Source organism: Vulpes lagopus, chromosome 12, assembly GCF_018345385.1.
Source record: "Vulpes lagopus strain Blue_001 chromosome 12, ASM1834538v1, whole genome shotgun sequence".
In the NCBI taxonomy this organism is placed as follows: domain Eukaryota; kingdom Metazoa; phylum Chordata; class Mammalia; order Carnivora; family Canidae; genus Vulpes; species Vulpes lagopus.
Window position 1 is genome coordinate 41528741 of NC_054835.1, and position 22231 is coordinate 41550971.

The window sequence follows — 22231 nt, forward strand, 5'->3', positions numbered from 1 at the left end:
AAAAAAGAGAGGGCAGACTCTGAGTAGGACCCTGTCTGGTGTTTCTGAAGGTCAGCGAGCAGGCTGTGGGGTAAGCACTAGTGGAAGAGGTCAGACAGGCAGGTAGGAACCTATATAGTTGATCTTAAGTCTTCATCTTTTATTCTGAATAAGAGCTTCAACAATAGCTTTTTGGTACAGTCCTGCCAGGATATCAAAGAACAAGCAACCTGTGTGTGGCAGGAATGTGGGTCTTTTCATTATGTGTTTCACTCTTTAGAAAAGGAGTACAAGAAAAGATGGGGGACAATAGCCTTGTTGTGAAAGGTTTGGTAACACAACTCTTGTGATCCCAGGGCTTCTGACGCAGCACAGGTAACCAAGACGAAAATACCACATTAAGTCAGAAGGCTAGGTTTCTACTACCAGTTCTCTTTTTTTAACTGAATGATCTCAGGCCAAGCCCTCAACCTGAACCTAGGGTTCCTTCTCTGTCACCCACTCTACCAGTCTCTTCGGGTTATTGTCAGAATAAAAGTAAATGCAACAAAAAAAAAAAAAAAAAAAAGAATAAAAGTAAATGCTACTTGGGAAAATGTTCACAATCTGAGATGCTTTGTACCAATGTGAGAATTATTAATCCAGACCTAATGTGATTTTAAAAAGAAAAACCACCGACAAAGAAAACTCTGATTTGCTACTAAATCACTATTCCTCAGATAAGCTACATATCAAACAAATTCTCAGTAAAGGCGAAATTGGATTCAGCTACGATACCAGATGGCTTTCATTCTCACCACTGACTCAACTCTGAAATAATTATGTTTCAGTATGGTAATTATAAGCCAAGCTATACAAACATTCTGTAAACATAAATTTTAAGAAGATGAAAACTTCAATATGTAAAAAGGTAAGGACTGTTGAAAAAAAAACTTGAGGCAATGAGAATGAAAAGAAAAAGGTCCTCTTCTAGATCCTGATGAAAGTAAATGTTTACTATGAAAGTCATTCAAATATTTTAAACAGGGATCCCTGGGTGGCGCAGCGGTTTGGCGCCTGCCTTTGGCCCAGGGCGCGATCCTGGAGACCCGGGATCGAATCCCACGTCGGGCTCCCGGTGCATGGAGCCTGCTTCTCCCTCTGCCTGTGTCTCTGCCTCTCTCTATCTCTCTGTGACTATCATAAATAAATAAAAATTTAAAAAAAAAATTAAAAAAAAAAACAACAACAACAAATATTTTAAACATTTTTCACATCAGGCAATATTTTAGACTTACCGCATATTTGCATTTTGGGTTTCCAACATGGATAAGTGACTAGAAAGAGAAACTGGGTTAGGTACCTACCAGGATGCACATTTTAGCAAACTCTTCTGAAAGTCAAAAGTCTTATATAATCATGTGTAAAAAGTTAGAAAGAACTACCAATAATCAGAAATAAACAACAATGGTAATTTAGTTAGAGGCCAGCAGAAGGTATTTTAGCTGGAAAGACTTCAAAGAAGCGGAAAGCCTACCCTCTAGCTATCGTAACACTCTTTCTGGGCAGGGTTTTTTTGTTTTGTTTTGTTTTAATTAATTAATTTGAGAGAGGAGCCCAGGAGGGGGAGGGGGAGGGGAAGAGGGAGAAGCAGACTCCCTGCTGAGCACAGAGCAGACATGGGGATCATTCCTAGGACCCTGAGACCATGACCAGAGCAGAGGTCAGATGATCAACCTACTGAGCCACCCAGGCGACCCAAGGGGACTGTTAAGCAAATAAACAAAAAGTAGACTAGGTGTAATTTCCATCCTAGAACTTTTCATTTGAACAAGTTTAAGGTTTAACAACAACAGAATGAAAAGTTTTAGGTTAGGAATGCCTGGATGGTTTATTTTATTATTTTTTTAAAAGATTTTATTTATTTATTCATGATAGTCACAGAGAGAGAGAGAGACTGAGAGAGAGAGAGAGAGAGGCAGACACAGGCAGAGGGAGAAGCAGACTCCATGCAGGGAGCCCGACGTGGGATTCGATCCCGGGTCTCCAAGATTGCACCCTGGGCCAAAGGCAGGCGCCAAACCGCTGTGCCACCCAGGGATCCCCTGCCTGGGTGGTTTAGCAGTTAAGTGCCTCCCTTTGGCCCAGGGCATGATCTGGAGTCTCAGGATTGAGTCCCACAATGGGCTCCCTGCAAGGAGCCTGCTTCTCCCTCTGCCTATGTCTCTGCCTCTCTCTCTATCTCTAATGAATAAATAAACAAAATCTTTAAAAAAAAATTTTTTTAAAGAAAAGTTTTAGTTTAAAAGTCTAAGTCTTTGTTGACATAAAATAGATTTTTAAAAATGAGCTGGAAAACACAACAGCTAACTGAAAATGAAAACTTAGCATTAACTTTCATTCTTGCATCTGTACTTTTTATGTATCTGGGTTTTTTAACTGATGGTTTAATTTGCCAGAATGAGAAAGAACATTATGCTTTTATGACTGAGTCTCATGGAAACGTAAAATAAATGGACCCCAATGCCACACTATTGAGGACTTTTTGATCACTCTTTGTAATCATCATGAGTAAGTTTTATGCTTTTTCTAAAGCAATTTTTTTCCAGTTGTCATTTCCTGCTTCTCTGGTTCTGATGATTCATAAAGTAGGCTATAAATCTCCTTTAGCTCTTGTTTTTATTTAGCTGAAAAGTTGAGGGATAAGGGAGAGGGGGGTTACTTATAAATCGTGTATCTCTCTGGAAACACAACTTGTATTTTCCTTAATCTTATTTACTTGACTCCAAATATGACAACTTTGAAGTACAAAGAGAAATATACTTGAAGTTACTCTCCTTTATTGAATGTAAGGGGCAATAAGTGCAGCTTTCCAATTTATTTTTTGAATATGACCCACCACCAACCATCACCATACTAAAAAACATTAAACTATCAAAGAACCAATTTAGCTTATTATTTTATACCTTTGACAAACGTTTAGTGGGTGGCTACTATGTCCCGGGTGCACTATTCTAACTAAGGAGACAGAAGTAAACAAAACAAACCCCTGCCTTCATGGAATTTAAGTCCTATAAGGGTAAAAAGAAGAATAAATTTTACAGAATGTTAGATAAAAGCTATGCAGGGGTGCGGGAGAGGGGACAGGAAGGGGAAATAAAGAGTGTGCTGGGTGTAATGGTGTTGCCATTGTCATTTTAAATAGGGTTGTCTGGAAATGCCTCTTTTAAAAGGTGGTGTTTTAATTAAGATCTGTAAGCCATGCAATTATCAGGGGTAGAACTTTCCAGGCAGAGGGAACAACAAGCATAAAAGCTCAGGCAGGAGAGTATGTTTTATGTTGAAGAAGAGTTAAGAGGCCAGAATGACCATGGGTGCCTGAGTGGCTCAATCAGTTAAATATCCAACTCTTGATCTCTGCTCAGGTCTTGATCTTAGGGTTGTGAGTTCAAGCCCCACATTGGGCTGGGTGTGGAGCCTACTTAAAAAACAAAAACCAAAAAAAACCCCAAGAGGCCAGACTGACCAGAGTAAAAGGAATAAGATAGAAAAGCGTAGACAACAATTTTTCTAAGGTTCCTTTAGGGCTTTTCACCAAGACACTCTGAGGTAGAATTATTTTGTAGATTTAGCAAATGCCATAGATATCATCTCCTGACTGCTTGGAGTTCATAACCTTTGTTGAGCCATAGACTCCCTTTGGCAGCTGATGAAGCCCATGAATATCCTTCTCAGAGTAATGCTTTTAAATGAGTAAAATAAAAAATATAAAATTATACAAGAAACTAATTATAGCGAAATAAAGTTCTAGCCATAGGCCTCCAAGGGTCGTAGAGGGTCAGCAATTAAAAGCTCCTGAATACACACAAGAGAACTTCCTGGAGTGATAGAAATATTCTATATCTTGACGGCGTTACCCAGATATATACACTTTGTCAAAACTCATTGACTTGCACACTCAAGATCTCTGCATTTCACTGTATATAAATTATGCCTCAACTCAAAAAGAAGCCTTTGATGATTTGCAGTATTCTGTTTTGTTTTTTTTTTTTTTTTTTTTTAAGATTTTATTTTTAGGGGCTAGTTCAATCAAAGACCCACCCACTCACAAGCACAAATCATTTGTGATTTTACTTTGGTACTACTAACTATGCCCATTCTAAGTGATTGAGTTGTTTTTAGAGGCTGGATGAAAAGGTCAAGTGCGGGACTCCTGGGTGGCTCAGTGGTTGAGGTCTGCTTTGGATTAGGGCAAGATCCTGGGGTCCTGGGATTGAGTCCTGCATCAGGCTCCCAATAGGGAGCCTGCTTCTTCTCCCTCTGCCTATGTCTCTCATGAACAGATAAAAATTAAAAAAAAAAATTTTTTTTAAGATTTTATTTATTGGGATCCCTGGGTGGCGCAGCGGTTTGGCGCCTGCCTTTGGCCCAGGGCGCGATCCTGGAGACCAGGGATCGAATCCCACGTCGGGCTCCCGGTGCATGGAGCCTGCTTCTCCCTCTGCCTGTGTCTCTGCCTCTCTCTCTCTCTCTCTCTGTGACTATCATAAATAAATAAATTAAAAAAAATTAAAAAAAAAAAAGATTTTATTTATTTATTCATTAGAGACAGAGAGAGAGAGAGAGAGAGAGGGGCAGAGGGAGAAGCAGGCTCCATGCAGTGATGATGGATCGATGTGGGACTCGATCCTAGGTCCCCAGGATCACGCCCTGGACTGAAGGTGGCACTAAACCGCTGAGCCACCCCAGATGCCCAAAATCTTAAAAAGGGAAGGGGAGGGGAGGGGAGGAAGAAGGGAAGGAAAAAGGAAAGGAAAGGAAAAAAGAAAAAGAAAGAAAGAAAGAAAGAAAGAAAGAAAGAAAGAAAGAAAGAAAGAAAGAAAAAGAAAAGAAAGAAAGAAAAGGCCAAGTGCCACTTACTCCAAACCAGATCTCTGCCCCAAAGTAGAATCAATCAAGACAATCTGTAAGCAAGGAAAGATAGGAAAGGAAAGATGGGGGGCTGAATAAGTTAAGGGAGTAAAAAGGGAAGAGGCAGAGTGGAGAAAAAGAGTAATATCCTGTATTTCCAAAGCTCCTAAGTTAAGAAAAGCAACAACTTTAATAGTCTAATCTTCATAGATATTACAATTTTTTCTCCTTAATATATGCAAGGTCAATTCTACTTATTTGCATAGGATATAATCAAGTAGGGAAGGATCTTAAAGTAATAAACTCTTCTGTCTACTTACCATATTGGACACTCTAAGATTTTCTGCATAGCATTAAGAACATTTTGTACTTCCTCAACACGATCCGCAGATAAATCCATTTTTTCCTGTTCCAATGAATTTTAAAGCATAAGCTTAAATATCTATGTGTATATTTGCATGCCTACACACACATCACTTTAAAAGGTTTATAAGAACAGCCTAGTTTCATTAGATGTCATTTTTAAATAAGAAATGTAAGATTGGAGTACTTTAAAATTATACCAACCACAGAATTAATGACAAAATTTCATTTCTTTTACTTTGAAATGTAATTTTTTTTGTAATTAAGACCATTTAAATTCCCTCCCTCGCCCCCACCCCCCACATAAAGCCTGCAAACCACTTCCTTTTGGTCTTTTCCTCTCTCCAAGAAAAAGAAAGCCACGGTGGGGTGACTAGGTGAGTAATGGTAGTCTCATCTTTCTCCAATCATCCTGACTTTTTTCTTTTTCTTGCTGAAAACCAAACTCAACAAAAACAAAACCTTGGGATCCCTGGGTGGCGCAACGGTTTGGCGCCTGCCTTTGGCCCAGGGCGCGATCCTGGAGACCCGGGATCGAATCCCACATCAGGCTCCCGGTGCATGGAGCCTGCTTCTTCCTCAGCCTGTGTCTCTGCCTCTCTCTCTCTCTCTCTGTGACTATCATAAATAAATAAAAAAAAAAAAATAAAAAATAAAAAAAACAAACAAAAACAAAACCAACTCCAACCAACGCTCCCCACCTCTGCCCTTCCCCAGTGTTTCCCACTGGTCTGCATTCATCTCAGGATCCTCTTTCGGCACGTCCACGCCAGTAGCATCTGTGACTACCGACACCCCTCTTTCTTCTTGTCCCTACTCAGAAGCGCGTATGAAGCCAGTTCTTTCTTAAGGACTCTCCCTCCAACAAAATCCAGCCTACTCTTATTCTCAGACATATCCCTGCCCTTTCCTTCCTCAAAATCTCCATCTCACATATACCAGCCTGTCATTTTATACTATGATGTTACCCTCAGGATACATTCCAGTTCTTGCCATTAGGATTCCCCCTCGGACACACCCTGCCCCCCTTGCCTTATCCTCAGTGCCTCCCCTGCTCTGGGACCCACAAAGTGCCCCCGTCCCCGCGATTTCCCCAGACTCAACGTCTTGGGCTTCTCAGGCTCCACCCTCTGCCTGTCCTTGCCAGGTAATACCCATCTTGTTCTCCCACACTCCACACCTGTTTCCTGCCCTCGGAGCACCCCGCGGGTCCTCTCCCTTCCTGTGGAGTCTCTCACCTTCACCCAGAGCGAAGCGTCCGGGTTTCCCAGGCCCAGAGGCCCAGTTATATGAAAAACCCCCGGACCGCCCTCACTCAAGAAAGCCTTAGCGAGCTCGCGCCGCGCAGTCGCACTTTCAATTTGCCTGTAATTCCCGCGCTTTCCTGTTGCCACGGAAACTGGCCGCAGCCACTCAGCAAGAACCTCTCAGAATCAGAGATCGAAACACGTTGCGGAAGGGCGGAGCAGAAAGAGCCGAGAGTCTCTCCGGGCTCTCGATTGGTCATCAATTCTTTCCCTGATTCACGTAATTAGAAAGAGACGGAAGAGAAAGAATTTTTCCCAAGTTTTCTATTAGGCCCCTGCCCCCTCACCTTGGGTTTCCACTCGGGGCTTATCACGTCACAGAGATTGCTGGACTAGGGCTGGAATCACTACCTGAGGCCCGAATATGAGCGCAAGATAGTGCCTGAGACAGTTGCAAAAAGGGGCCCTGTTCCCTCACCATTTCCGCCGCAATGGAAGGCTCTAGTTTAGGTAAATAAAAGAATTGTGTGGGAAAAACCACGATTTCCAGCATGCATTGCGGATCGAAAGGCCTTCGCCACGGTGTTCCTCGGAAACTGTAGTCTTTTGGAGAGGCGCTTCCGACAGCGGAAGCGAGCGCGATTCTCACGGCAAGCCAGTGGATAGCTTGAAGAGCTTCGTGCGCTTACGCACGTCAACAGATATGGATTGGAGTGTTAGGTTTTCGTATCTTAAGAGCGGCGAGTAGGCTAAAGAACTTACAAGTCCCAGAAGGACTACAATTCCCATATAGCCACGCGAGTCTCGGGCACGGACCCCACTAAGGTCAGTGACCTGAGGGAATGCGATGGGCGCCGATTTTACCTGGAAAGGGGAAATGGGCTCTGGCCCACGACTGCGCACTCGTAGTTCCGCCCCTCTGCCTCAATGTTTGTTGTTGTTGTGCTGTTCTGGCAGCTCTTGCCCCACCCCTGCCACGCAGGCTCGACCAATCAGTGGGACAGTAGTTTTGAGGGACAATTGGTAAGAGCCAATCACCTTGTCGGAAACTCAGAAACTGGGGACTAGGCCCTATTTCTGTCCGCCATGTTAGATTCGCCCCGCAGGGATAGCAGCAGAGCTGGCAGCGAACGGTTCTTGCACTGGCCTCCGGCAGGCGCCCCCCGGGGGCGGGGAGCTGGTAAGGAAGCAGCTGCGGTTACGGAGGGGTGGGAACACATTCCCATTGAGACGGTTAGGGAAGCTTAAAGAAGGAATCCTGCAAAAAAGGGACTTTTTCCGTGTCTGGGGGCAGCCAGTCTTGTCAGTGACCAGATGAGAGAGCCGTTCGGGCCGAGGGGGCGGACACTGCCAGAAGGATGAGGGTCCGTGGCTCAGAACGCTCGGCATCTGCTGATGGAAGACCGAGACTCCCTAGCAAAAAGGGGGCCCAGGCAAAAAAAATGAGAGAGTCCTCAGAGGGTGGTGACACTGTTTTGGGGAGGAGGAGTGCTTGGAAACAATAACTGGAAGACTAGGATAAAATCTGCAAGAAAAAAAATATGACATTGTCATACAGCCTCCCAATCCCATCCCCCCTGCTTGTTGAGAATCTCATAAAAAAAAAAAAAAAAAAAAGTCTCTTTTGGGATCTCTGGTATTGGAAAGACACCGTTTTTGTTTTTTGTCTAACACCCGGCTATTAGTCACATATTTTAACCCCCGGATAGCGTGTCAGGCCTTCGGCAGAGAGAGTAACCAAAGCTCGGGTTCCCAGGTCTGCTTCATTAACGGGATTTCTGGTATCCTGAAAAACCGATTTAGAGGAAAAACTGACATGTGCCAAGTAGAGGTGAGCCAGTGGCGTGAACTTACAGTAATGGCAGTTTTGAAAGCCGAAGGCCTCGGTCCCAGCCACCTGACTTTACTGGCTTTAAACCTACAAGGACAGATGGTGCTAACCGTAGCTTTGGTATTTCTGTAAGTTCAAGATTAATGCTCTTGCTGAAAGAATTTTCACATAAAAGCCAAAAAGAAATAGGCAATTCTTTATGAAGACCTGGATGTGATCCAGCTTAGCTAGAGTCCCCCACTTCCTGTTTCTCTCATTAGCTTACCAGCTGGATGAGCTCCAAGGCATCTAAACTAATTTTAATTGTGTAATTTGAGAAAAGGGGAGTTAGATTAGTTTCCTTCCTTCTGGACTCTCAAAAGTGTGGAAGTGTTTCTCAGAAGTTGAAAAGTGAGAATGTGTTTCAGAATACCCACTTTTTGGCTGACTGAATCAATTACTTCATTTCCCTAATATTTTTTGCCCAAGAATCTGGGGAGTTGACAAAACCTGTCCAAATTTTAAGAACCGGAAGAATTGCATTCTATTTATTTTTTTTAATTTTTATTTATTTATGATAGTCACATGCAGAGAGAGAGAGAGGCAGAGACATAGGCAGAGGGAGAAACAGGCTCCATGCATGGGGAGCCCGACGTGGGACTCGATCCCAGGTCTCCAGGATCGCGCCCTGGGCCAAAGGCAGGCGCCAAACCGCTGCACCACCCAGGGATCCCAGAATTGCATTCTATATGAATGAATACTAGGTGACGGCAGATTAGTACTAGAAACTGGTAATTCTTTTTTTTTTTTTTTTAATTTTTATTTATTTATGATAGTCACAGAGAGAGAGAGAGAGAGGCAGAGACACAGGCAGAGGGAGAAGCCGGCTCCATGCACCGGGAGCCTGACGTGGGATTCGATCCCGGGTCTCCAGGATCGCGCCCTGGGCCAAAGGCAGGTGCCAAACCGCTGCGCCACCCAGGGATCCCGAAACTGGTAATTCTTTTGGTAGTGAACTTGGCTCTAGGTTTTAAAAGACAAAGAATGAAAAAAACTGGAGGGTAATTGTTTGGAATTAAAAAAATCCCAGATACTCAGAGTTCAATGTCCTTTTTTTTTTTTTCAGTGTCCTTTTTAAGGACAATCTCAATTTTATTGTTCCACACAGGCCAGTGGATATGGCTTCTAAAGACTGATTTATTGTAATAATTTTTATATTTGAGTAACATTTTCAAAGAACTAGGTTTCAAAAGACAAAGAATGGAAAAATTTGAAGGGTAATTGTTTTGGGATTTAAAAAATCCCTGATCCAGAATCTCCAAGTGGCTCAGAAGTTTAGCGCCTGCCTTCAGCCCAGGGTGTGATCCTGGAGATCCAGGATCGAGTCCCACATCAGGCTTCTTGCATGGAGCCTGCTTCTCCCTCTGCCTGTGTCTCTGCCTCTCTCTGTGTGTCTCTCATGAATAAATAAATAAAATCTTAAAAAAAAAAAAAAAATCCCTGATCCTCAGAGTTCAATGTCCTTTTTAAGTGCATTTGGCTTCTAAAGACTGGTTTATTGTAATGATTTTTATTTTTTATTTTTTATTTTTTTAAATTTTTTTTATTTATTTATGATAGTCACACAGAGAGAGAGAGAGAGAGAGGCAGAGACATAGGCAGAGGGAGAAGCAGGCTCCATGCACCGGGAGCGCGACGTGGGATTCGATCCCGGGTCTCCAGGATCGCGCCCTGGGCCAAAGGCAGGTGCTAAACCGCTGCGCCACCCAGGGATCCCTGTAATGATTTTTATATTTGAGTAACATTTTCAGAGAACTTGAGCACATGTTTTTATTTGACTCATTTTACAAATTGAGCTAAAAGTTCAGGCGTTAAATGATTTGCTCACTGTTACAGCTCTGACACATTACTAGCCATGTGTCTAGAGCCCAGCTTTTCTCAACCCTTTTCCTCCCTCCCCCATTAGGCTGCAAACTCCTGAGACTTAGTCTTGTTCATCTCCTACCCCCTGTGCCTAGAGCAGAATCTGGTTATTTGAAGAGGTTTTTTTAAAGATTTGCTGATGAATGTTTAAAAGATGACCTTTTTCATTACAGCTTGGGTTTAGATTTTAACAAATGATTTTTTCATAAAGTCATAAGAACAAACCAATCTAACGACTCATCAGTAAGTAAAATTTTTAATTAAAAACAATGACAGGCGCCTGGCCGGCTCAGTCAGTAGAGTATGCACCTCTTGATCTGGGGGTCGTAGGTTCAAGCCCCATGTTGGGTGCAGGGACTGCTTAGAAATAAAACCTTTAAAGAAAAAAAAAAAACTGACCAGAGTAGACATTCAGTTACAGAATTCCTAACTTCTTAGGCATGATGATGGGATTGTAGTTTTCAAAAGGTCTTGGTTTTTTTAAAGACTTAATATGCTCAATTTTATGGATGAAGTAATAGCTGTCTGTCAAAATAATCCAATAGCAAACGGGTATAGCTATAATAAGATTAGTCCTTTGTTGATTATAATTATGGAAGATAGTTGATGGATCCTTAAGAGTTCATTGTATATTATTCATTCTTCTGTATATGTTTAAATTTTCCCGTAATAATTTTTTAATTAGATTACTACAGTTTGGTTAAAAAGATAACTGGGATGCCTGGGTGGCTCAGCGGTTAAGCATCTGCCTTGGCTCAGGGTGTGGTCCCTGGTCCAGATATTGAGTCCTGTCTTGGGCTCCCCACAGGAAGCCTGCTTCTCCCTCTATGTTTCCACCTCTCTCTGTGTGTCTCTCATGAATAAATAAATAAAATCTTTAGAGAAGAAAAAAAACAGTTAACTACTGTCAGTCTATATTGGGGGAATTAGGTGGAGGCAATACAGATGTATAGATGAAATGAGGGTAGCCTTGAATTATTGATTGTAGGGATCCCTGGGTGGCTCAGCGGTTTGGCGCCTGCCTTTGGCCCAGGGCGCGGTCCTGGAGACCCGGGATCGAATCCCACGTCGGGCTCCCGGTGCATGGAGCCTGCTTCTCCCTCTGCCTATGTCTCTGCCTCTCTCTCTCTCTGTGTGACTATCATAAATAAAGAAAAATTAAAAAAAAAAAAAGAATTATTGATTGTAGTCATACGTCCATCACTCTCCACTTTTATGTATGAAATTCTCCATAAAAGAAAAGAAAGTAAAACTATTAAAAAAAATGAACTTGGATGAAAGGTGCAGTTTCTTGACTAGTGTTTTAGCCTCTAAATTGTTCAAACTGATCTAATATGGAACCTGGGTTGCTCAGTTTAGGAAAAGGCTGCTTTCCCAAGAAAAAAATGTAGAATGTCATTTTCAAGGTATGAGATTGTAAATTCCCTGAGGGCAGAGATCAATGAGTCTTATTCTTTGTATCCTGCTACTAGCAGATATTCAGTAATATGTATTGAATTAACTAATAAGTTCCATAAAATCCTAGAGGATTTTACAAATGTTAAATGATTTCTGTGAGTATGGCCAAAATTTACAATGCCTCAGCAAAATTTACTAGTGAGATTTGGGGGTGCTTGGGTGGGTGTCCATCTCTTGATTTCAGCTCAGGTCTTGGTCTCTAGGTTGTGGGATTGGTGGGACTCCCTGCTCAGCGGGGAGTCTGCTTCTCCCTCTGTCCTCCCCACCACGTTCATACTGTCTCTAAAATAAATAAATCTAAAAAAAATAAATAAATAAAATAAAATAAAATAAAATAAATAAATCTTTGAAAAAAAAACACAATAAAAACAGATTTTGGTGGTAGCCACCGAACAGATTATAAATAGCAGAAGAGCAGAGGCACTTATTCACTGCAGTGTCTTCCTAGCCTAGGCTGTATAGGTCTTCACAAGCATTTGTTGAATGGCTGTTTATGCAGTTTATAGAACTGTCTCTAATGTGTGTTCTGTCTTTCCTCCATCTCTTAACTCTAGCCCCACAGCATGGAACCACAGGTTACTCTAAATGTGACTTTTAAAAATGAAACTCAAAGCTTTCTGGTTTCCGATCCAGAAAATACAACATGGGCTGATGTTGAAGCTATGGTAAGTGTTACTTTGTTTCTCCATCCTTTAAGCCTACCTTTCCCAAAAGATGGCTGTCTTTGCCTGTGTTGTTTGATAGCTCTTATATTTACCTTTTCTAGGCCTTTTGGAAAATTACTTTTGATACGGTTTCAGTATTCATATAGGAGATATGCACCACCACTATCACCTCCCTCCAGGGCACAAATTCCTTAATTTGCAGCTGGGACTTAGGAAAGCTGTTAATTTTAGAAACAGTGTGAGAAATGAATTGGTGTGGGCCCCACCCTAATCAGTCCCAGAGAAATGTTCACCTGCCTGAGAGCAGTTGTGTTTCTGTGGTTTGTGAATCACCCAGGGTATGATTTATGTTTTGCAAGCTGATCATTTTTTATTGCTAGGTCAGAGGTCAAGTACCTGAATGTTTTGCAGTGGGGTGCCTGGGTGGTTCAATTGGTTAAGCATCTTAGCTTAGGTCTTGTGATGTCACGCTGGACTTGGATCCTACTTAAAACAACAACAACAACAACAACAAAAAAAAAACCTTGCAGAAAAAGAACTACAGGTGCTTAGCAGCTCATCTGTTTTGTGTTGTTGTCAATGCCTTTCCTCCTCTTGGTTTGCCCTTTGTACTCTTCTATTTTTGTTTGGTTTGCAGTAGAGTGAATGTTTTACTTCCTGTGTAACTGTTTATCCATCAAAACCCTTTGGTAAAAGCCTGCTTTTATTTGGTTATGTGGAATGATAACTAAAAAGGAAAAAAAATGATGAGGAAACTTCACAAGATGATCTGATCTAGTTCTGTCTTCCAGCAAATATTTATTTATATTGTTGTAAATAGGTGATTATCCAGAAAGTTTGGTCTATTTGTCAAATGACCTGAAAATCAAACACAGTTCTTTTTCTAGTAGTTAGATGAACTGATAGTTTGCCTTCTTTATTGTAAATTTTAAATTATGAAGAGGTAATACATGCCCATTATAAGAAGTAAGACAATCCAAACATATATAAAGAAAAAGTTACTATTCCTCTACTCCTTCCTCCTTTTCATCCACTGTTCCCACATATTTGGGGTAACCAGTGCTAACAGCCCTATGTAATACGTAGGCATACAGATTTCGTCTTAGGATCATACTATAAACATAATTTTGTACCTTATTTTTCCCCTAACAGTGTATTATATACAGTTCTCAATAGATAAGGATCTGAGCTCATCCTTTTTTTTTTTTTTTTTTTTAAGATTTATTTATAGGACAGGAAGAAGAGCACACAGATGGACAGAGGGAGAGGGAGAAGCCGACTCCCTGCTCAGCAGGGCGGGGCTCAATCCCAGGACCCTGGGACCATGACCTGAGCTGAAGGCAGACACCAACTGAGTCACCCAGGCGTGCCCCCCACACACACACACACACACTCCAGCTCATCCTTTTTATTTTATTATTTTTTTTAAGACTTTATTTATTTATGAGAGAGAGAGAGGCAGAGACAACAGGCAGAGGGAGAAGCAGGCTCCATGCAGGGAGCCCAACAAGGGACTCGATCCCCTGTCTCCAGGATCACACCCTGGGCTGCAGGTGGCACTAAACCTCTACACCACGGGGGCTGCCCAGCTCATCCTTTTTAAAGCTATGGATTAGGGGCAGCCTTGGTGGCTCAGCGGTTTAGCGCTGCCTTCAGCCCAGGGCATGATCCTGGAGACCTGGCATGATCCTGGAGACCTGGGATCTAGTCCCACATCAGGCTCCCTGCATGGAGCCTGCTTCTCCCTCTGCCTGTGTCTCTGCCTCTCTCTCTCTCTCTGTGCCTCTCATGAATAAATAAATAAAATCTTTAAAAATAATAATAATGGGGGATCCCTGGGTGGCGCAGCGGTTTGGCGCCTGCCTTTGGCCCAGGACGCGATCCTGGAGACCTAGGATCGAATCCCACGTCGGGCTCCCGGTGCATGGAGCCTGTTTCTCCCTCTGCCCGTGTCTCTGCCTCTCTCTCTCTGTGTGTGTGACTATCATAAATAAATAAAAATTAAAAATAATAATAATAAAGCTATGGATTATCCACAGTATTTTGATGTTGTCATATCATAATTTAACCATTTCTTACTTAAAAATTATTTTTATTTTTTTTAATTGAGGTATAACTGCCCTATAACTTTATATAGGTTTCAGGTGTATAGCATAACAATTCTATATTTGTATATTTTCCAAAATGATCATAAGTCTAGTAAACATCTGTCACCACATGTAGTTACCATTTTTTTCTTGTGATGAGAACTTTTAAGATCTACTCTCTCAGCAACTTTCAACTGTACAGCACAGTATTAACTGTATTCACCATGCTGTACATTACATCTCCAGGACTTATTTTATAACTGAAGTTTGTACCCTTTTGAGACATTTACCTGTTTTACCCACCTCCCACACCCTCCCTCTGGTAACCAGCAATGTGTTGTCTGTATCTATAAGTTCATTATTGTTATTTCACTTAGCACCTTCAAGGTCAAAAGGGTTTTGTTGTTGTTGTTTTGCTTTTGACCACTTGAAGTAGACTATAAGAGAGGTCTCCTTGTCTATATAACCTATGCACTGTTCTGTAGGATAAAGTTGCCAAAGAAACATTAATGAGTCACAATGCACATATTTTTAAATTATAATAGATCCTGCCAGGTGCTTTGCAGAACAATTGTAGCACCTCATAGAAATGTATGACAAGAAGCCCCTGGGTGGCTCAGTTCATTGAGAGTCTGCCTTCAGCTCAGGTCATGATCCCAGTGGGATCAAGCCCTGCATCTGGGCTCACTGCTCTTGCAGGGAGTCTGCTTCTCCCTCTCCCTCTGCTCCTCCCCCTGCTCATGCTGGTCACTCACTCTCATAAATAAATGAATGACTAAATAAATAAAATCTTTAATTAAAGAAGAGAAAGAAATTATGACAATGCCCTGAATTTTTGATAACATTGGATGTTATGGCTTTAAAATTTCTTTACCATTCTGTTGAGATGGCATCTCATTGTTTAAATTTGCATTTTTCTACCTACCATTAAGGTTGTTGAATGTCTTTTCATATATTTGTTTCTGATTTCTCTTGTATGAAATCTCTATACATTTTTGCCCACTTTACCTGGGTTGTTAATCTTAACGATTAGCAGTTTTGCAGATGGTCTTTGTGTATTATAGATAATGGGCCTTTGTTATGAGTTGTAAATATTTTTCCTCATCTATTCTTTGTCTTTTGACTTTGTACATATTTTTCTTCTTTTATGCCATTTAAATGTTTAATTTTTATGTAATAGGTCCATCTTTTCTTTTATGACTTCTGAGTTTCTGTTGTAACCTGCCTTTTTGATATCTTGATCATCTAGGATGTACATTTCATTTGCAGGTAAAAGTTTCATTTGATCTGACCACTATTCAAATAAAATACCTGGATGAGGAAAATGAAGAGGTAAAGTATATGATGATACCCATGGCTAGTTATCCTGAATAAGGATCTTATTTCTCAAGAGTGACGGCAGATCGAAGAGTTCAGACTAGTGTTTTTCTTGTTTGTGTGGTACTTTAAATGTACTTGATAATTGATGTTCCAAGCTGATTGTGGCATGTGAAATGGAGTTGAGGAATAAGCAACACTGAAGAAGAAAATTTGAGAGATAACTCTTAAAACTATATAGTGATATGGTTCAAATATATCACAAGCTGTCATTTAGCTTATAATAAAAATAATGGCAAACCTTTATTGAGTGGTTACAGCATGTCAGGCTAGCAATAATACTATGTATTAGGTATTATGTTATTAGCTGTCTTTTGTTATTAGCTGTTATTAGCTTTCTTTGAGGAAACTGAGGCCCAGAGAGGCTAAGTAACTTGCCCAGAAGCGCAAAAGCTTGGAAATAGCAGAGTGGGGGTTCATTCCATACCTTCTGGCTCCAGAGCCCAAGCTCTTATCTGCTGTATTATGCTGCCTCTTAATATACCTGAAATAAAAGGCGGATACAGTACTTAAGCAAAAAAAGTCCTCAATTATCATTCACAGATAGTTCATGATTCTGGAAAAGCTGAACCCCAATCTGAGATTCTATACCTTATCTGTGAGGATGGTCCTAGTAATAAAAATGGTCAATTATTGGGAAGTTTATAATGCACTGTTGTTTTGTCCTTTTACAGGTATCCATCAACAGTCAAGGTGAGTTCCTGAGAAGGCTGCTCAGCTTTATTTATAAGCCATAGTCTGTTCATGAGCATACACATTTCCATTTACCCTCAGATCTTGCTGCAATATTTATTTTAGAGTGGAATTTAGTATACAGTAAATGGACATTGCACTCACTCAGCCATGGGCATTAGTTACATCACAGATTTTAGAGTGGAATTTAGTATACAGTAAATGGACATTGCACTCACTCAGCCATGGGCATTAGTTACATCACAGATTTTTATTTTATATATAGATTAGTGCCTTTGATGGGAACCTAAGGACAGCTTTAACGGAAGATTCTCTTATATTAAGATGCTAATCTTCTGAAAATATGCCTCCCAGTTCAACATATACAACTCCATTCTGGTGTTGCCTGTGTCCCTGACTTTGTATATATGTTAATGTCAACTTATGAACATACAAAGTGGTATTCTAGAACTTTTTTATGAAATGGTTGTCAGAGCCTGGAGCACCTTTTCCCATAAGAACAGTATTCTATTTGAAGGTTAGGTTCCCAGGCTAGCCCCTCAAAAGCTTATTTTAACCAGCTTTAATGACAGTTTTTTTTTAATATATATATATTTTTTTTTTCACTTTGCTTTATTATGCTTTAAGATCCTCCTTTAAAAAAAAATTTTTTTTAAGGTTTCTGGCAACCCTGCATCACTTTTTCCAACAGCATTTGCTCACTCTGTCACATTTTGGCAATTTTCACAATATTTCATATTTTTTCGTTGTTATTATATTATGATCTGTGATCAGTAATTATGACTGGCTAAAAGCTCAGATGATAGCATTTTTTAGCAACAAAGTTTTTTTTAATTAAGGTAAGTATCTTTTTTTAGACTTAATGCTATTACACACTTAATAGATTTCAGGTAATATAAGCATAATTTTTATGTGCCCTGGGAAACGAAAAAATTCATTTTACTTTTTTGCAATACTCGCTTTATTGCGGTGGTCTAGAATCAAACTTACATATGTTTGAGGTCTGTCTATATTAATACTACCTATGAACTCCCTTGTGTCCTGAGCTTCATTCACTAAACATAGTGCAAGGCAGCTGGATTTAGGTTTCATAGCTGGAAGGCTCCAATAGCAGAGAGGGAAGGGACTTAAGAGGGAGAACTAATCTACAAGTAGTTTCTATTTGCAATGGGATGGGAAGGGAGTTTGTCAGCAAAAAGGTAGTAGTTGTTCATGTATAAGGATTATAAGCAAAATATTCTTAAAAGTAAGGGTTGGCTGTACTTAGAATCTTTTGGGCTGGTGAAGAAATATCACAATCTATATTCTTTGTCTTTTTAGGAGAGTATGAGGAAGCACTTAAGGTAATGGTCATTTCATCTTACTTTCAAATAATTTTAAAAATATTTATTGACTAAAACTTGAACCTGAATTCAATTAGCCATGGGGAGAAACTAATGAAATACAGCAAAATGGATTTTTAGAGAGATTGTGAGTGTAGGGCATACCACTCAGCAAAAGGCAACCCCTGATGTAAAGGTTCTTTCTAGTTACTGTTCTCTGTCATTTCTGGTCTTAGCCTCACCATCATAGCATTTAAAAATACAAAGGACACCTGGGTGCTTAGTCATTTGGGTGTCTGACTCATCTCAGCTCAGGTCTTGATCTCAGAATTGTGGGTTCCAGCCCCACACTGGACTCCACACTGGGTGTGGAGCCTGCTTAAAAAAAAAAATTAAAAAAATAAAAATAACTGTGAAATGATGCTTTCTGGTTCACATTTTTATCGAGGGAGAAGCAGGCTCCATGCACCGGGAGCCCGACGTGGGATTCGATCCCGGGTCTCTAGGATCGCGCCCTGGGCCAAAGGCAGGCGCCAAACCGCTGCGCCACCCAGGGATCCCTCATCTTCTTTCTTTAAAGTTTCATTATCTTTATGAACTTCTAGTCCTTGACTCAACTCTTTTCTATAATCACTTTTGGTTTAGGGAGGGAAAAATTTTTTTTTTTTTTTAAAGTAGGCTCCACACCCATTGTGGAGCCCAAAGTGAGGCTTGAATTCACAAACCTGAGATCAAGATCTGAGCTGAGATCAAAAGTTGGTCAAATGCTGGGACACCTGGGTGGCTCAGCAGTTGAGTGTCTGCCTTTGACTTAGGGCATGATCTCAGATGCCTAGAATCGAGTCCCACATTGGACTTCCTGCATGGAGCCTGCTTCTCCCTCTGCCTAGGTTTCTGCCTCTCTCTGTGTTTCCAATGAATGAATGAATGAATGAATGAATGAATGAATAAATAAATAAATAAATAAATAAATAAATAAATAAATAAAAATCTTTAAAAAAAAAAAAGTCGAATGCGTAACTGAGCCATGTACGTGCCCCAAGGCAAGATATTTCTTTAATTGGGAGTTGGATTTACTCTTTTTGTTGCCGGGTCAAGATTGCCATTGTGAGTGCCACTTGATTCAACAGTTTAACCAGTCTTGTTTTTTTACTAAGAAATCCTATTTACCAGCTAGTCTCTTCATTTTGGACATTCAGGCCCTTCCTTGGTTTCTCTTAGTTGAGATACTCATCTCTTAGTAATCTCATGCTTCACAGTTTCCTTCTTCCCCAGTTTCCATGTGGTCTTCCTATTTCCTCTTTGGTTGTTTTTTGTTTTGTTTTGGGTGTTTTTTGTTTTTTTGTTTTTTTTTTTAGAGAGAGAGCACATGGCTGCCAGCGGCTGGGGCAGAGGGAGAGAGAATCTTAAGCAGGTTCTTCCCTGCCAGTGCAGAGCCCAACCTGGGGCTTGATCTCACGACCCCAAAATCAAGAGTTGGCTGCTTACCCAGCTGGACCACCCAGGCACCCCATCTCTTCTTTGCTTTTAAGCTGTTGTAACATGCTGTCCCCCACACACTTTCACCCTTGTCCTACTCCTGGCTTTTCTCTTTCTCTATTCTCAGAAGCTACAGTAGTTTCACTAAAAAAAAGTCTTCTACAGGCTTCCTCTCTTTCCCATAATCACTGTTTGCCTGTTTAGTCAGCAACCTCAGACCCCAGGGGGTGCCTACGTGGCTCAGTCTGCCTTATGCTCAGATCCTGATCTCAGGGTGCTGGGATCCAGCCCTGCTGCACACAGAGAGCCTGCTTGTCACTCTCCCTCTGCCCTTCCCTCCACCACCCTATTCACATGCATGCATGCATGCAGCTCACTCTCTCTAAAAAAAAAAAAAAAAAAAAAATCTCAGACCTCTGGAATCTAGATGTTATATAAGCCTCCCTGTCTCAGGAAGCAAGACTTTTGGGGATCCCTGGGTGGCTCAGCGGTTTAGCACCTGCCTTTGGCCCAGGGCGCAATCCTGGAGTCCCGGGATCGAGTCCTACGTCAGGCTCCCTGCATGGAGCCTGTTTCTCCCTCTGCCTGTGTCTCTGCCTCTCTCTCTCTCTCTCTCTCTCATGAATAAATAAATAAATAAATCTTTAAAAAAAAAAGGAAGCAAGACTTTTTATAGACATTTTTACATAGTATTTGCTATATGATACTTAAGATCCCATGTTTATATTTTGACACATTTCATTGTAGTGATTTCTTGAGCAATTTTTTTCCACAGGTGTACCATACAGTTTACTACCAGCTTCTTGGCTTATGGTCTAGAATAAGGGTTGGCAAACTAGCCAGTGGGCCAGCCATATGCTTTTATAAATAAAGTTTCAGTGGAACCCAGCCATGCCGACTACATACTGTCTGTGGCTGCTTTTGTGCAGACTTGAGCAGAAACCATATGGCCTGCAAGCCTAAAATATTTATGTGACCCTTTAAGAAAATTTGCTGATCCCCATCTTAAAATAATACCTTTCAAACTTTTTGGGCATAGAATGCTATTTTTAAATGGAAGCTTAAAAGTCTGATGTGTAAAAATAGATAAAAGAACAGTTCTCCTTATCACTGGATTACAAAGGGGGAGAGCTAAAACTGATAGACTTGACCCCTAATCTCTTTTTGGACACTGGAGAACCTTCATGGAACCTCAAATGTTCCTTGAAGTAGAGTTTTCAAAATAGGATTTTTAAGAAGATGCTCTTTCAAAAGAGGTAACCAGGGATCCCTGGGTGGCGCAGCGGTTTGGCGCCTGCCTTTGGCCCAGGGCGTGATCCTGGAGACCCGGGATCGAATCCCACGTCGGGCTCCCGGTGCATGGAGCCTGCTTCTCCCTCTACCTGTGTCTCTGCCTCTCTCTATCTCTCTGTGACTATCATAAATAAATAAAAATTAAAAAAAAAAAAAAAGAGGTAACCACTCAACCATGCTTCCCAAAATACTATTAGAAAAATAAATGCTGGGACGCCTGGGTGGCTGAGTGGTTTGGCGCCTGCCTTCGGCCCAGGGTGTGATCCTGGAGACCTGGGATCGAGTCCCACGTCGGGCTCCCTGCATGGAGCCTGCTTCTCCCTCTGCCTGTGTTTCTGCCTCTCTTTCTGTGTGTGTCTCTCATGAATAAATAAATAAAAAATCTTAAAAAAAAAAAAAAAGAAAGAAAAATAAATGCTTAGTTTTAGGATATAACTTTTAAGTTTCTTGGGTTCTGGTAGTCTAGGATTGATTTTTTTTAAAAGTTGGAATTCAAATCCATAAGTGGTGTCCTACATAAAAACCAGTTTAACAGAAAAGTATTACCTAGTCAGAATATCTCACATAATAAAGTACTATCCTAAATCTACTTTTGTGTTTTTTATAATAAAACCATTCCTAGTTAACATTTTAGGTAAAAAACAGTGGGCTATTACATGTTATATACCATGTGATTTAATAAAGGTGAATCCTGATATTTTCAGCATAATTCACCATACCTGTTCTGTTTAAATGTCTTTGAGATTTCATTTGGGAAAGAAGAATCACACAATGTTTTTATTTCATACCATATGCTTTCAGATGGCAGTTAAGCAGGGAAACCAACTGCAGATGCAAGTCCACGAAGGCTCCCGTGTTGATGAAGCCCCGCCACCAGCTGTACCAGAAAAACGGCCAGTCCTGAGGGCAGGGAAGAAGCCACTTGCACATTATTCGTCACTAGTGAAGGTCTTAGGATCAGACATGAAGACCCCAGAGGAGCCTGCAGCACAGGTATGAAGGGAATAGGACCTGTCTACAGTTTTTCTAGCCTTCTGTCTCATTGTCTCCGGTATAACATTTGAATTGTCCATTAAAGATTTGGGAATTATTGTTACCATCTCTGCCTGACTTTTTTTTTTTTTTCTTTTTTAAGATTTTATGTATTTATTCATGAGAGACCACATAGAGGCAGAGACACAGGCAGAGGGAGGAGGCTCCATGCAGGGAACCAGATGCAGGACTTGATCCCAGGATCCCGGGATCATTCCCTGAGCCAAAAACAGATGCTCGACCGCTGAGCCACCCAGGCATCCCTTTTTTATTTTTTTAAATTTATTTATTTATTAATGATAGAGTCAGAGACATAGGCAGAGGGAGAAGCAGAGCCTAGTGAGAGACTCCATCCCGGGACTCAGGGATCATGCCCTGAGCCAAAGGCAGATGCTAAACCACTGAGCCACCCAGGCATCCCTTAATTTTATTTATTTATTTGAGGGGGAGAATAGAGAGCACAAGCAGGGAGGGCCGGAGAGAGGGGCAGAGGGAGAAGCAGACTCCTTGCTGAGCAGGGAGCCCAATATAGGGTTTGGTCTCAGAACCTCAAGATCATGTCCTGAGCCAAAGGCAGGTGCCCCTCTGCCTATTTGAAACTGGTAACTGGGGA

General features: G+C 41.2%; 2 protein-coding genes across 15 annotated transcripts in view; one reads left to right on the forward strand and one right to left on the reverse strand.

The window, feature by feature from the left end:
• The window catches only part of BRCA1 (BRCA1 DNA repair associated), a 67106-nt gene extending 59732 nt beyond the window's left edge, over window positions 1-7374 (reverse strand). For 6 of the 11 annotated variants that reach the window (XR_005983028.1, XR_005983029.1, XM_041724541.1 and 3 more), the window contains exons 1-2: window positions 6471-6609; window positions 5190-5275 (exon numbers count right to left, since the gene is read on the reverse strand). Coding sequence is in view for 7 of the 11 variants with exons in the window: in XM_041724541.1 (XP_041580475.1) it covers window positions 5190-5269 (80 nt within the window). In the remaining 4 variants the exon portion in view is untranslated. Of the gene's footprint in view, window positions 1-5189; window positions 5276-6412; window positions 6610-6826; window positions 6976-7343 lie in introns of those variants that run through there. The other 5 variants (XM_041724536.1, XM_041724534.1, XM_041724535.1 and 2 more) reach the window with 5 other exon arrangements.
• The window catches only part of NBR1 (NBR1 autophagy cargo receptor), a 33208-nt gene continuing 18108 nt past the window's right edge, over window positions 7132-22231 (forward strand). For 3 of the 4 annotated variants that reach the window (XM_041724542.1, XM_041724544.1, XM_041724545.1), the window contains exons 1-6: window positions 7526-7659; window positions 12225-12335; window positions 15692-15754; window positions 16474-16492; window positions 17813-17835; window positions 21388-21579. In XM_041724542.1, coding sequence (XP_041580476.1) covers window positions 12234-12335; window positions 15692-15754; window positions 16474-16492; window positions 17813-17835; window positions 21388-21579 — 399 coding nt within the window. In that variant the 5' untranslated portion in view covers window positions 7526-7659; window positions 12225-12233. Of the gene's footprint in view, window positions 7305-7525; window positions 7660-12224; window positions 12336-15691; window positions 15755-16473; window positions 16493-17812; window positions 17836-21387; window positions 21580-22231 lie in introns of those variants that run through there. The other variant, XM_041724543.1, reaches the window with a different exon arrangement.